Source organism: Genypterus blacodes, unplaced genomic scaffold (assembly GCF_046128005.1).
Source record: "Genypterus blacodes isolate CSIRO-AG114 ecotype Tasmania unplaced genomic scaffold, CSIRO-AGI_Gbla_v1 ptg000021l_1, whole genome shotgun sequence".
Lineage (NCBI taxonomy): Eukaryota > Metazoa > Chordata > Actinopteri > Ophidiiformes > Ophidiidae > Genypterus > Genypterus blacodes.
Genome location: NW_027466834.1, coordinates 2,668,531 through 2,683,785, shown reverse-complemented (window position 1 = coordinate 2,683,785; position 15,255 = coordinate 2,668,531). Strand labels below are relative to the sequence as shown.

Below are 15,255 nucleotides of genomic sequence, written 5' to 3'. Positions count from 1 at the left end.
TTCAGCTCAGCTCAAAGAGATGATCATGAGCTCATAGATTAAAAGAGTGGAGATGTGAGCTTTTTGGATACTGTTGCAAACAATGTGTTCCTCCGTGGTAAGTGTGAGGTGTTAAGTGATGGTGGGTGAAAGTTCCGACTCCATGCAGTCAGTACATCTATCCATCCAAATGTGCTTACCCTGTGCAGGGTCACAGAGGTCACTCACAGGATCGGGCAATTTGGAGTTCCCTGTGTGTATTCAGGGGTGCAGGAGTAGGAGGGGTCCAATTTAGATTCAAACACAAGTCATTGGCTGTGATGATAACCACTAAGCCACCCACTAGTCACTATATTAGTATTTTCGGTACTCAGAGGTTGTAAAATAAGAGTGCCCAGACAACCAATTGTGCATAATCATACTCACATGAAAATACTTAACTTGACCTTATCACATCTCAGCAGAGGTTGAATGGTAATTTTGCACATCCAGCCTACTCTCCTTTTCAATGCTGACAGACTGCTGGCATCTGATTCTCTTTGGGGGCAGTGTGTGAAAGTCAGCAGCCAGCAATAGTTCTCATGGCTGCAAAAGTCACATTCACAAACAGCTGTTCAAGGGAGTCAGTTCAGGTACATGGCAGTCCACAAGAACAGTTTGTGTGTGTGTGTGTGTGTGCGCGCGCGTGTGTGTGCGAGAGAGAGAGAGAGAGACAAATACATACTTTGTAGTATGTGACAGTGTGTAAAGGTATTTAAGCACGTGAACTCAACAAAGTTTTTATTTTACTTCCTCAGCTTCTGTTTTCACCTCGTACAATAGTAATCAATCGCGAGCTCGGGGCTCACTTGGTACAGCAACAATAGATGGATCATCATTACATTCCAGATGAGGGCTGTCGCCAGCCTGCGGGGACTGCCGAGTCAAACACTCTTCATTCTCCTCGCTTAGCCCCTTCACTCACTCCTGTCGTCTGTCTTTATCTTCTTCTCTTCCTTCTATTCAAAGCAGGCAGCCTTCTATTTGCATCCTATGAATATCTTGCTTCATGTCTACAGTTTTTGCTTTGAGGCTAAAATGCATGCGTGAATGTGTGATAAACAGAATGCAGCCCAATAGGTGTTGTGTTTGCCATGTCGGGCTAACTGGTTCATTTGTATTAATATTTCAGCTCCGCCTCAATGTGCTGTGGATGAATTATGTAACAGATAGGATCGGGGCAGGGGAACAGTCATTTCCACTTCTTCTCAATCTCGCAGCATCTCCATTTGTTGGGGGTATATTCTCCTGTTTATCGTGTGTGTGCTGTATGTGTGTGTGTGTGTGTGTGTGTGTGAGTGTGTATTGTGTTTTTTGAGGGTGAACACATCCATATCCGTGTCAACCTTGACCTGCACAACACAGATAACCTAAAGCACCTTTATTCACATCCCACTACTATAATTGAAAAGTGGCGTTGATGTGTGTGTCAGTTTGCAACGAGCACCATGCCAAAATTCGCCATCGGAATGTGTGCCAGAAGGCAAGGCAAGACAATTTTATTTATGTAGCACATTTCAGCAGCAAGACAATTCAAAGTGTTTACAATAAAATAAAATAAAAGCATCAGGAAAGGAAAAGAAAAGGACACTTAGATACAATAAAGCAGATTAAAACAAGCTAAAACAGAATTAAGCAGGTAAAATTAGGTTTGAGTTACAGTAAAAAGAAAGATGATTTTGTTTAATTAAAGGCAGCGGCAAACAGAAAAGTCTTCAGACTTGATTTAAAAGATGTGAGAGTTGCAGCTAACCTGCAGTTTTCTTGGAGTTTGTTCCAGATATGCGGGGCATAAAATCTGGATGCTGCTTCTCCATGATCTGAGAGGTCTGGATGGTTCATAATCTAGCAGAAGATCAGACATGTATTTTGGCCCTAAACCATTCAGTGATTTATAAACCAGAAGTAGTATTTTGAAGTTAATTCTTTGGCGGACAGGAAGCCAGTGTAAGGACCTCAGAACTGGAGTGATGTGATCCATGTTCTTGGTCTTAGTGAGGACTCAAGCAGCGTTATCTGGATCAGCTGCAGCTGTCGGATGGACTTTTTAGGTAGACCTGTAAAGACCCTGTTACAGTAGTCGAGTCTACTGAAGATAAATGCATAGATGAGTTTTTCTAAATCCTGCTGAGACATAAATTCTTTAATCCTTGATATATTCTTAAGGTGATTGTAGGCTGACTTTGTAATTGTCTTAATGTGGTTGTTAAAATTCAGGTCTGAGTCCATGACTACACCAAGGTTTCTGGCTTGGTTTGCGGTTTTTAACATTACTGATTGAAGCTGGGCGCTGACTTTTAATCGCTCCTCATTGGAAATTCTGGCACATCCAGTCATTGATCTGTTCAATGCATTTACTTAGTGCTTGTATTGGACCATAGTCTCCTGGTGACATGGTTATGTAAATGTGTGTGTCATCTGCATAATTATGGTAAATTATTTTGTTGTTGTTATTTTGATTTGTAGTTGCCTATCGATACAAAGTAGTCCCTGTCCTTTAAATATGATTTAAACCAGCTTAGTAGTGTGCCAGAAAGTCCTATCCAGTTTTCTAGTCGGTATAGTAATATGTTGTGGTCGACCGTGTCAAATGCAGCATTGAGTGTCAAATGCAGCACTGAGATCCAGTAATACCAATACTGAAATCCTGCCACTGTTAAGTCTATGTCGTGTCCTAAATACCTTAATAAGAGCAGTCTCAGTGCTCGAAAACCTGACTGGAAGACATTGAAACAATTGTTTAGTGGCAGGAAGTTGTTCACCTGTTGAAAAACAGCTTTCTCAATTATTTTACTCATGAACGGGAGGTTTGATATGGGCCTATAATTGTTCATCAACAACTTGTCTAGAGTATTCTTTTTTAAGAGTGGCTTGATGACTGCAGTCTTCAGGGTCTGTGGGAAGACACCTGACAGTAGAGATGCATTTACAATTTGTAGAAGGTCTGGGACCATGCAGTTTGAGACATTTTTGAAAAAGCCTGTTGGTAAAATATCCAGGCAACAGGAGGAGGATTTCAGATGTTGTATAATGTCCTTTAGGTTTTTATGGTTTATTGAATAGAATTGTGTTATGGTATTGGAGTTGATTTTAGGTGGACACAAAGGCAAAACATGTCCTGTACCTGATATGGAGGCACTGACTGCTTGTCTAACTTTTGGATTTTGTCAGTGAAGAAGGAGGCAAATTCATTGCAGGCCCTGGTGGATAGAAGTTCAGTGGCTAGTGAGACAGGAGGATTTGTTAGTCTGTCCACAGTGGCAAAGAGTGCACGTGCATTATTATTGTTTTTGGCGATTATGTCAGAGAAGAAGGACTGCCTTGCATTTCTCAGTTCCAGGTTATAAGCATGAAGTCTCTCTTTATAGATTTCATAATGAACCTGATGATTTGTTTTTCGCCACCTGCGCTCAGCTTTACAACACTCTCTTTTTTCCATTCTGACAAGTGTGGCATTTCTCCATTGAGATCTTTTCTTACCAGAGAGAGTCTTCACCTTAATGGGTGCAATGGCATCGATAACATTTGAAATTTTGGAGTTTTGGAAAATTATCTACAAGCTCATTGACTGATCCAAGAGAGAGTGGGTGTGGAAGAACAATTCTGGATAAATATTTCACTGGTGTTTTCAGTGATGTACCATTTTGTGATTGCCTCTGTTTGAATATTTGTGTGCATGGAGAAAGTGCTCTCAAAGAAAACACAGGAATGATCAGAAAGAGAAACATCGGTCACCACAACCTTACAAATGTTGTCGCCGCACTCACCGGTGAACTCTTTGCCCTGCCAAGCACAGGGGTTGAAGAGGCACTCTGTCTGGATGATAATGCAGGCCAGCCGGTTGCATCATTGATGTCAGGGCGTTGGGTTCTGCCTGTTAGTTGTCCTCTCAGTTCCCAGGGAAACGATTTACTCTTAGGCTTTGCACCAAGATTGTCCAGGGAGGACTACCACCCAAACATTTATCATTAGCAGTCTTCTGTAGAAGTTTGTGGTAGTCATCCGTGGAGAAGGGAGGCATCTTGGTGCTAGTGAGCTTTAGCTAAGCACCGTAGCAGGCTAAAGGCTTGTGCTATTGGTAGGCCACACTCGCGTACTCCTGAGGTGGTCATAAAAAGTTGCGATATCACAATAGCCTACAATATCTACAAAGATTTTACAGTCCCGGTGATTTATAATTATCCAGGAGTCGCTGGTTGTAGTTTCTCATGAAAGGAAGGCAAGAATATCGGCAGAAAATTACCAAAAAATTACCAAAAAATTACCAACCTTTTACCGATTTAACTTCGGTAAAAGGTTGGTAATTTTTGCATTTTTTCTGCCGATATTCTTGCCCTGTAAGCCGTACTGTTAAATAATGATGTCCCTACAAAGGTAGCAGCAACCTGGCTATTATTATGGCCTTGCTACAGTGTGTTACATAATTGTTATTGTTAGACAAATCAGAAATACAGAATACTTTGAGCTTGAGTTAGAGCAATAGTTTGTAATGTATGTGTTTATAGTGAAATTGCTGTGTTTCATAGATTTCCCCTGTCCCTTGATCATCATTATTGATGAACCCCCCCCCCAATTGAAGACCAGTAGCATTGTGTATGAAAATAAATTGAGCCAAGACTGTTTAATCAGATCTCCAAGTACATTTAATTTTAATGAGAGACATTTAGGAATATGAACACCAGGACTTCTCGATTATTGTAAAACTGTAGCTGAGGTCTGATGCAAATTGTCTAAGAGATGCACTGCTGATCTTAGATTTCTTTGGCCTTTGCAGCTCTAATGAATGAGACGGTCAAGGGTACCTGACAGGACGTCCAAGATCAGTACACAGAAGATTGAAAACCACGGGCACATATGCTATAGCTATATGCTATAAGGTATTCCAGTTCCATGGTCTCTTGGTGTGCAAAGAGCTTTGATCCAAATGCCATCCACCACTACAAAGCATTCATACAACACCCCTGCTTAACTAAGTTAGCACTTTAGGTTAGTCATTTCTTTCTGATAATATAATACTAAATACAGTATAAATTAGATGTATATAGCTATCTGTTATATAGAATACAACAGGACCAATATGTGTCATTTTGTAGTATCCTTTCTCAATTAATATATTGAATAGTTAAAATAACATTGACTTGTTCTTTAATAATAAACAGTCCTCTTTCTCTCTCTCCCTCTCTCTCTCTCTCGCTCACTCTCACAGATTACTATCAAAATAGACGGTTGCCTCTCACACTGGACATCAAGACCAGTGCAATTTATGAACAAAGTGTGCTGAAAATACCTTAAGATGGTTGGTGATATCCATGGCTGCATTATACAAATTGTTGTTATTTGATGAAGAATTTTTCAAAAGTAATTACTTGTGCTTGTACTTGAACAGCAACAATGTAATTGCTCTAAAGAAGTAAACACACAAACATACAATGTGCTTGGTGGGCAAACACAACCCCATCTTGGGATGAGTCATACATCACAGTAGTTGTCATGATAAAACGTTGCTAATGGCTTTGAATTCAGATACAAATTCAGAGAAATCCCTGAAATAAAACCCTTTTATAATATTTATAAGATATTTGTGTTCTTTTAACAGACGTGGAATGTATCATTGTAGCACCCGGTTGAGTTAACAGGTTGTCAGGACAGTACTGTATACTGTTACAACAGCAACTTTATACAACCTCTAACATTAATGCAATCATTGATCTCAGCTCATCTCTGCTCAGTACTGTTATAATAAGTATCTCCATTAGCAACCAAGCATAAACACTATATTACTATTGTGTTTGTTTATGCAGCTGAACATGAGGTCACATAATTCATTCATTTAAACATACAGGTGCAGCAAAGGAAGTCCCAGCCTAAGAGGACCTCACTCCATGTATTGATATGTTATTTCATATACTGTATATGCAGTATATTCTGCACATTTCCATTTTGAATATGGGAAAATCCAAATCTCCATTTGGATTCAAGGCAAAACTCAACTTAAAGAAGTACTTCATTAGGAAAAACTAAATCAAATTGTTCAGACACTCATATTTGCACTGCATGCCACATACTTCTTGTGCTGTGTCTCTCCCTAACTTTATAATAATACAGTTGATATCATTAACAATAGTTGATAAAACATATATTTTATTTTCCACCCTAACTAGACCTAGACCTTTGATAAAAGCCACTCGGAGCTAGATCTTCTTGATGAGGTTGCTGACGAGCCTTTGGAGGTCCTGGGCTCGGCTGTTGGTTATCCTTAGCGTGTCTTCATGGTTTGCTTTCTCCTCACTGTCATAATCTGTGACTACTATATTGGTGATTAGGGACAAACCCAAAACACGCAGGCCACAGTGTCGAGCCACTACCACCTCTGGAACTGTGCTCATACCTATAGACACAGAGAAATGTCTGACTGGTGTGAGCTCACCACAAAAGTATGCATTGTCAAACTTGATAAAAACTCTTTACGTTTTCCCCCCCGATAATGCTTGAAACGTTAAAAACCCAGGCAGCAACAAAGTTTGTAATTTTACAGGATGACCTATCATTTCATCCCTATTTGAAGAAACAAACAATTTTTTTTGTTATCTTGAGGTATTTGAGGAGGAAGATTGTTTTGGTGATTCCTGGATACTAACCAGCTGGTATCAAAGGTGCCAGTAAACATCTAAACATGAATGTATTAAATGTACAGCATGCAAACATGGCTGGTGTGCAATGCAATTGCTAATGCAGACTTGTTGACTGATATTAGAGGTTTTCCTATGCCACAATGTACTATAACACTTAAAGTGAGAGTGAGGAAGCTGTACTAACCCACAGCGTCAGCCCCCAGGGTCTGCAGGACTTTGCACTCTGCAATGGTCTCAAATGTTGGCCCAGCCACCATGCAGTAAACCCCTTGCTTTAAGAAGCTGCCGCAGCGCTCCTCCTCAGCTGTCTGCTTGGCCAGAGCACTCAGCTCACGGTCAAATGCATCTGACATGCAGGGGAAACGCACTCCAAACCTGAAGGGACACAAAACAAATGAATGGTACACAGCACTTTGGACCTAGGTGGCATCTGTAAGACACATAAATGCCAAGGTACATGTTTCTCTTTTTGATTAAAGTCGCAGTGACACCCCACAGACGATTAATGTCAGGAAAAAGCATTAATAAAAGCATGAAGAAGTGATTGTATGCTCCAGATCTGGTGGAATAAAATATAAATGCAGAGGGCACAATAGAATTGCTATGCAGCAATGTACGAACCATGCAACAGCTTTGATAATTCCTTGTAACAAAGAATCAGACTAATTAAGTTTGACCTTGGCAGAGATATGTGCACCAACATCTTGTTTTAAATGATTGTTCATATAAGAAGTGAGGGAAAGTGTGAGAGTTATTGCTGTACCTGTCGTCATTGTGACCGCACAGTGGGTTCTGCCCAGCAAAGCCTGGCAGGTTGATGTGATCTTTAATGATCATGATGTCGCCCACATTGAAGCTGCCATTCAGTCCGCCTGCTGCATTCGTCACTATCAGAGTTTCTATGCCCAGCAGGAAGAAGACTCGCACCGGGTACGTCACCTGGAGAGACAAACAACAACCTGAGCTTTTCCTTTTTACTTCCTGTAACGTTTTATTGTTTGGTGTTACCCCAAGGGTCATCTTGGAACAGTACAGGATGTATCACATCCAAGAAGCAATAGAATCATTCGTTATGTGCTGACATCACTGGAATTTTTATTACTGTTGCTTCTTACTGCAATAAGATCAGTCACTATGAAAGTCTGTATATGACTCCTTATTTTTCAAGGGAGTTACATTTGAATAGTGCTTATTTAATGTCACATTTCTCTACAGTTTGAATTACCCATGAAAATATTTCATATTGTATATGTTGTTCAGGGGGGCTAATTCGCCAGAGGGATTCAGATACAACCCCATAAAGAATTTAAACATTTTGTTTATGTGGATCTGCCTCAGTGGACAGTAAACCAAAGAGGGCAAGAATTATGACATAGGATAAAGTTCACAATGAAGCAAACGCATCCCAAGCACATGGTTTGCATTAATTACAATAATGTGGTTTATAATATGCTACCTGGATAAAGTCTTAACTGTTTATAATAGGGTACATAATGCATCGAAGCTATTGTTATTTGTGTATTTATATTTTATTGATTCATTGGGGTTATATGGAGCATTTTATGTGGTCATGGCACATAAAGTATAAGTATAGTATAAAAAAGTATAAAAGGGCAAAGAACAGCAAGAAACACGTGGTGGTTTGCTCACTCTCATCTAGACTGATTTGAAATATTTTGTGAATTGTTAATCCACATTGTGAGCTGTGCTATCACCTGCCAAGCATGTGTCATCAGCTAACTTAATAATTAACCATACAAGTTGGGAATGGTATAAAAATGTGATTGTTGTGTGTTATGTTGCTTTTGTGCATGTCCATAGATTTGAGTTTAAGCCTCACTGAAAACTTGAAAAACTATCCTACATACTAAAGTACGCAAGAGGAAACTCTGACAGTTTCTCCCAAAGGCATAGCCCAAAATGAGATTTAGAATTACAAATATTTGTTTTGACCTGCGTATGCAGGAGGATGCTACAAATTTGATCTATTCTAATGTAATTTCAGCATAACAATGTAATCCAATCTATCTAAAGGTCCTACTTTCTATTAACCTAAGTAATAAAATCATCACTTTTAGCAGGTCTGCACATAGTTACGGAGGTTTGCACACACAGACTTTACATACTCCGTAATTATGTCTCTTGCTCACCGTTTGCATATTGTAGCCTTCAAAGAAGTGGAATCGTCCCTGCATGCAGACACATTCACAGCCCTGCAGCCTCCCAAACACCAGCTGACCTGCATGGCCAGGAACTGCATGGTACACAGAAAATGGTGAGAACAGATTGAACAGCTTGGAACATTTGGTGATGAATTCAAACAGACATCTCACCTGTGGTGGATGGAAAACGTGGGATGTCACTGTACGGGAAAACAGTCTTGTTGTCCAGCAGGTCAGCCAGGCTACCGAGTCCCGAACCACAGATGATCGCTACTTTCGGACGTTGCTCTGTGTGGGCCAGCAACCAGTCTGCCGTTTCCTTATAGTCTTCATAACTGTAGCTTTAAGTAACAAAAAGTAATATCACTGATATCATAATGAACAACTAAGACATTATAAAGACTCGATCTTGACAAAATCCTGTTTTGTTTGGGGGAGGGACAGTTAAACTGATGCTTCAATAGAATAAATAGAATGATGATAAAAATATGACTTTAAATTTTCATTTATATTATGATGATCTGTTTTTGCAAATTAACTTTTAACATTGCAAGGTAGGATGTTTTCACATATTTAAGGTATGCAATTGTCTTAAAAATAAAGAAGTAAGTAGGCCAGTTTATTATTGGAACAAGACACATTTTGTCTTGTGGTGTTAGGACTTGATGAAGTTGTGCATTCTGATGGATATCGTGCTAGTTATCCATGAATCAATACCATAATAGGCTACTAATTAGCGTCACTCATCACTGTCTTGGTAATGCTTGTCAGAGTGACTGATAAATGTTATGGTAGAATCCCCATGGGGCAACTAAGGCAATTCAGCTTGAAATAACATGATGCAGAGAAGTAGAATTGGTAACCAGTATGAATGAAATATATGTGTTTAGAAATTTACAATATAAAGCTGAAGAGGTTAATATATTCTAACATACGTCAAAATGTTGGATGAGCATTTGAAGATCATAACTGATGTCTTTATCTATCACAGAGCCAAGGAGTGAATATCAGGATGAACCATCATGATCTGAATGATAGAAAATCCCTGTTAGCTACTTCATCTAAAACCTATATCCTGTCTCTGAGTCCTAATTTTTCCAATTAAAGCGCTGATAAGTAACTCAGCAAACACTGTATTTGCTTTGGCTAAGCTTGGCTTACCCCACTGTCTTGAATGGAATTTCAAGGAACACGGCGGCTCACTTAGTTGCTCAGCCATCATTACCAGTAGCTACCAAATCAAACTAAAGCTCTGCTGTCAAAACCAACAGATCATCTGCAATTACTGTATGTCAAACCATTAGAGTTTACAAGTCTATGTGCAGCAATGTCTCTGGAGTCATCCAGTGGGCATCTCCTCAGTAACCGCCGTGTTGTTGACTTGGAACCACATCACAGAGAAGGCTCAGCAGTGTTTCTAGCATTTCAGAACCACCTTTTTTTTGTGCGTTTCCAAACAGCCAACCCTGCTCTGTTGCTGCTACCTTGAATCAATCCTTGTGAAACATCCAGCAAAACACAATTTCAAATGTCGTAATAGACCATCATAAATGGATAAAATTATACAAGATGAAGATAGTTGGGTGAGTGCCAATATTCTTAAGCAGCAATGTTAAAGCACTTTATTGATGGTAAGATTACTCTTGAATTCTGGAGTACATGCGTCTGACAATAGATATTATGTCATATTAAACATGAAAGATATAGTATGCACCACAGCTGTGGGGTTTTGCTTCACCTTTTAAGTGTACCAGCCAAATGACTTTTCTTGGCTGTTTGATTTGATAGGGATAGCCTAAAGGTACTACATTATACTGAGTCTGAAATAGTCTGTAATTCTAGTTGTAAATCTGGTTATAATGCTGTAACCCTGTTAATGTCCCCTCTATCCCTCAAGCATGTTATTAAAATACAATGACACTTCAGGCTGCAGCCTTTACTGGACCAATCTGCAGCCCATTTCAGAGCTGCCATCTAAGAGGACTACTGCATCAGACTAGCCCTGAGGGTTCAATCTTCCCACATTTACAACACTACCTCATTAAATCTACCTCAAAGAAGGGGTGGTCATGTGATTTCTTTGTAAAGGAATTATGACTGTAGTTTTGAAGTGTGATTTTGAAGTGTCACACATTGGATATTCCATCTGTAACTGATACAGAGTGAAAAATGCTTCTGCCAGCTATATCTGACGGTATCACACAAACTTCAAGAGTTTCCATAATATCATTAACAAGGAAAAAAAAATTCAGAGGCAGTTCTATTTTACATAGTTACAATTTATATTTAATATTTAGCCTACCACACCTTGAACTCTCTTTAGAACTCATCACACCATCAAACCAGCCTGTCGTTTCCAGGGGAAGCACACCATATAACATAGCCACACTTAATACTTCAGGTGCTAATGGCAGGATTATAAACACACACACACACACACACACAGACACACACACACACACACACACACACACACACACACACACACACACACACACACACACACACACTAAACTCACACTCAAGCAGACAAACAGAAGACTGCTGTTACTTCTGGTGTCTGTGAGTGATTTGTAAAAAGATTCACATAACTATTGCCAGATCAGGAATGAATGACTGCAAATTTAAACTGAGGTGCAAACATATTTTTAAATCAGTGATTCATAAACCCAAGAGTATAGAGTATTGGTCTTCCCTATTCCTCTATCAGTAACCAAGTGGATGAAGGGACAAATCATTAGAGACACAACCATAGAGGTTGTGGACAAAGTACTCACTTTTGTCAATAGAACATAAAGCCAGTCCCAAATTTCAAAAGCCAGTTTTTACTACCAGGTTTGTTAGAGCAGATAATTGATTGAATTTGTGATTTCTACTGGCTGGAAATGAACTGTATGCCTCACCATAATAAGGTATTATTATTAAATGTCAAATTAATTGTCAACATTGTCAAATATTATATTCACTTGAAAAATAAATATCAAATAACATAACTCAAAATTCAACATCAAAACTCGAAAACTTCAGAAATTGTTTATTGTTTTATTTATATGTAGTATTTATATGTGAATACGTTTGTAAACATGTAGACCACAATATTAAACCAATATCAACATATTAATTTTGACTTTGTTGGTCAATATACAGTATACTTTTTCCACACTAATCGTTTTTTGTGTACTTTAGTGGATTTTGTGGTAGTGTTAAGTGAGCTGAGCGCGGAGCTGTCCCTGGTGCTGCGTCCGCCCGCTGTAGGACGACTTTGCATTAACGTAAAGCGGAATGTAACGGCACGGTAAGTAGCAGTTCAGTAGCAGTACTTCTGTTCAGTATGGTCCATATAAAACCATAAAGCAGGTTGGACACCTGTCACATACGGGTTACGTCAGAGTGGGAACTGTGATGTAGGCAGAGGGAAGCTCCGATAGGCTTTGGATCATCTGAGTGACCTGCTCTGGAGCTCTAGTGTTACAGCTCTGGTTCAGCCTGAATCAACTTTCACACGGTACCTATCAACACGCGATCAAAACATCCAACAAATCCACTATCCACTATTCACAAAATACATATTAGACATATTAGACAGCTTCTGGGCAGCCTTGACAACCAGCCATGAGGCAGCTCCCTTCAGTCTAGTCCGCTATCATCACCTGACAGTCTTACCTGCTTTGACGGGAGACAGAAGACGCCGCTGCCATTTCAGACGGTGGTTTTGGAGTTTGTGATTGTCGTTTCTCGTGTTGGCGTCAAGGCAGATGAGCAGGTGATAGTGTTTAAGCGGCGGCGGAACGTTAGTCGCACGCAGCGCGCTGACGTCACGGTGTAGAGGCGAAGAGGCGGTGCCTACATCGCCTGCCGGTCCTTTTGAAGAAGACTATCCTATTTTCTACCAGACTGAGCAGGTTACTGATCCACACACTGACATTCAGAGACAAGTGTGGGAACAGAGTGAATGAATGAATGAGAGAGAGAGAAAGAGAGAGAGAGAGAGAGAGAGAGAGAGAGAGAGAGAGAAATTCAGAATGTGAATGTGTGAATTGACCAGTGCTCTGTCACTGTTGTAAGAATGCTGTACAAACATGCTGCATGTTCTCTCTCTCCCTCACACTTAACCACACACACACAGAAGCCAGATTTGATGCCATTATTTTTGTGTGGAAAATTAAATTATCATAGTTCAGTTATCTAAATAAATTAATTTAATTCAACCCCAGTCTGTCATGAACATCTAAATGCTTCTTTCTCTTTTTTCCTCACTGTCTCTCTCCCAATCACAACACTTTCTCTCTCAAACACATGAGCACACACAATGACTATTCAAAGTGCTGACTCATGGTTTAGACAGAACAATAAAACACAAAAGTAATGAAAAAAAACACAAACAAAACGAAAAACAATGACACTATGCTTAACAGACGCTCTTAGTGTTCTGACATAGCCCCAGATGCTATGCAAAATGTACTCTAATAATCATCATTTGTAACAAATTCGTATTTGAAAAGGAGCTAGTGTACATTATAGCCAGTTCACTTTGTCTCAGTGGATATCAAGGGGGAAATTTCCTCTTGTGCGGTTGATCACTGACATGACAGGAGTTAACCATTAACCTACCTTTTGAGTCAATAAATATGCCATGAACACAACCAGTTAGGAGGGATAACATTGTAGAAATTCCTCATCATCTATTGTCATTAGGCTTTCAAATCCATTTTGACGTCCCACTTGACTTCAGAAAAACTTCCCTCTTACTTATTTACTTACTCACATTTCTTAAATGAGGCTGGTAAGCACACTATCAACATTATACTTTTAGAAGATTTTAATATTCACGTTAAAAACAAAACAGATCCTCTAGTGTTTTCTCTGATCGTATTCATTGTGTAGGTTTGTCACAGTATGTTCATGATTCAACTCAAAGATGTGGTGAAATGCAAGACTGGCATGTGACTGCAGCATCGTTGATTTGGAAAAATTCACACCTTCACCTAACTGTGGTTAATGTAACACGGAAAACGTTTGTCCTTTAGTGAATCTCTAGACCTCTTGTTTCATATTCTGTCCCTAACCCTGAAATAACGTTAAAATGTATGACCTAGACTAATACAATGCGCTGTATAATTCTCATGTAACACGTTCCAATGTGTCCTTAGCCGGTACTATTTTGTTGACACGCTGGCGTAGGACGGGTGATGCCTAACGTCGAAGCGTTAGTTCCTAGCCAATCAGAAAACATGTTATTGGGAGCCAGGGTGACCGCGTTACCATGAGAACGAATCACAACAAGGATGTGACACGCGCGGATATCAGGTCACCGTTTAAATAGATAAGACATCACAAACATAGATCCGGCCAAACATATTAGCCGTGTTTGTAAACCAATGCGCGATTAATTTGAAAAGTTTGAAAGTTTGAAATTAGTCGATGACTGCCGAACTGGATTCAGCGACGTTAACCGGTAAGTTTCTATTTAAACTAAGGGCAGCGTTTGTATTAGCGTAGATACTGTAAGTAGCTAGTTATGAATATTGATGAATGTGGGACTTTTATTTCGCATGCAATTGAATTAAAGTTTTAATACAATTCATGAGGTATTAGGCTCACTGCAAACAGAAGCAGTTAATTAAGTGGTTAGTAATCATACCTAGCAAGCTACAGCCTATGTGTAGCTAGCTAGCTGTAACACCATGACAACCCAAATCTCTAAATATAAATAGCGGCTCTATTCTATTCTACTGAACTCTACTGTAACTGTTGCACAGTAATTTCCCTCGGGATAATAATCGTTTATCTTATCTCTTTGCTTTTTGCAGGTGAACTTGAGCCAAAAATACAAAATGACAGCTATGCAGGTTCCCTCAGGTGCGAAGTCGTTAAAGAACAAAGTGGGTAATTTACTGAATTACAAAGTTGTCCCAAGAGAGAAGGTGTCAAGAAGGGTGAGGATGTCATCATGTTAAGAATAAGTCAAATTATTTTTGTATTATACTGAATGATGCATGTATTGTTGTACAGACACACACTTACACACACACACAAACACATTCTTTTGTGACATCTGGTCATATTTTTCATATTTAAAGGAATACTCAAATGTGTACGTATAAAATTGTTGAATAGTTGTTAAATTTCATTATTATACTTCAAATGTGCATCAGCCAGGCATACTGTTAAACATAGGTTTCTTTTTTACATAAAACTCACTGTTCAATTATTCTAGATTAGAGTGTCGTACAAAGTCAGCATGATCTTGTACAACAGTTTCTGATACAATCACACAATGAAACCTTTCGCGAGCTTTTGCTCTGTAAAAGTAAGGCCCTGTTATGAATACTTACCTAACTCCTAACTAGCACGTATTAAATATTGTATACACACTAACCAAAAGTTCTACATCATTTATTTCGATTTTAAACCTTTTCTGAGCTAAGTTTGGAACAGCTAGA

General features: G+C 39.3%; 2 protein-coding genes across 2 annotated transcripts in view; one reads left to right on the top strand and one right to left on the bottom strand.

Moving 5' to 3' along the window:
• Positions 1 to 6,209: 6,209 nt before the first annotated feature.
• pnp6 (purine nucleoside phosphorylase 6) lies at positions 6,210 to 11,142 on the bottom strand. Its single transcript, XM_076142429.1, has 6 exons — positions 11,111 to 11,142; positions 8,984 to 9,147; positions 8,801 to 8,904; positions 7,414 to 7,589; positions 6,835 to 7,025; positions 6,210 to 6,406 (listed from the first exon to the last, which is right to left on the bottom strand). Exons 1-6 carry the CDS (start codon positions 11,140 to 11,142, stop codon positions 6,210 to 6,212), a joined length of 864 nt encoding a protein of 287 aa, XP_075998544.1.
• A 555-nt stretch (positions 11,143 to 11,697) lies between these two features.
• LOC142991842 (hydrocephalus-inducing protein homolog) overlaps positions 11,698 to 15,255 on the top strand; it is a 65,228-nt gene continuing 61,670 nt past the window's right edge. Inside the window, exons 1-4 of the mRNA XM_076142002.1 lie at positions 11,698 to 11,704; positions 11,999 to 12,107; positions 12,470 to 12,602; positions 14,623 to 14,748. Coding sequence (XP_075998117.1) covers positions 11,698 to 11,704; positions 11,999 to 12,107; positions 12,470 to 12,602; positions 14,623 to 14,748 — 375 coding nt within the window. The remainder of the gene's footprint in view (positions 11,705 to 11,998; positions 12,108 to 12,469; positions 12,603 to 14,622; positions 14,749 to 15,255) is intronic.

Bases quoted from the DNA above. Each gene is read 5' to 3' on its own strand.
- pnp6 (XM_076142429.1), bottom strand. From the start codon at position 11,142: ATGAGTTCTAAAGAGAGTTCAAGGTGTGGTAG. The intron at 8,905-8,983 runs GTGAGATGTCTG...TGTACCATGCAG, and splicing joins ACGTTTTCCATCCACCACAG to TTCCTGGCCATGCAGGTCAG. The intron at 7,590-8,800 runs GTGAGCAAGAGA...TTGTCTCTCCAG, and splicing joins AAGGCTACAATATGCAAACG to GTGACGTACCCGGTGCGAGT.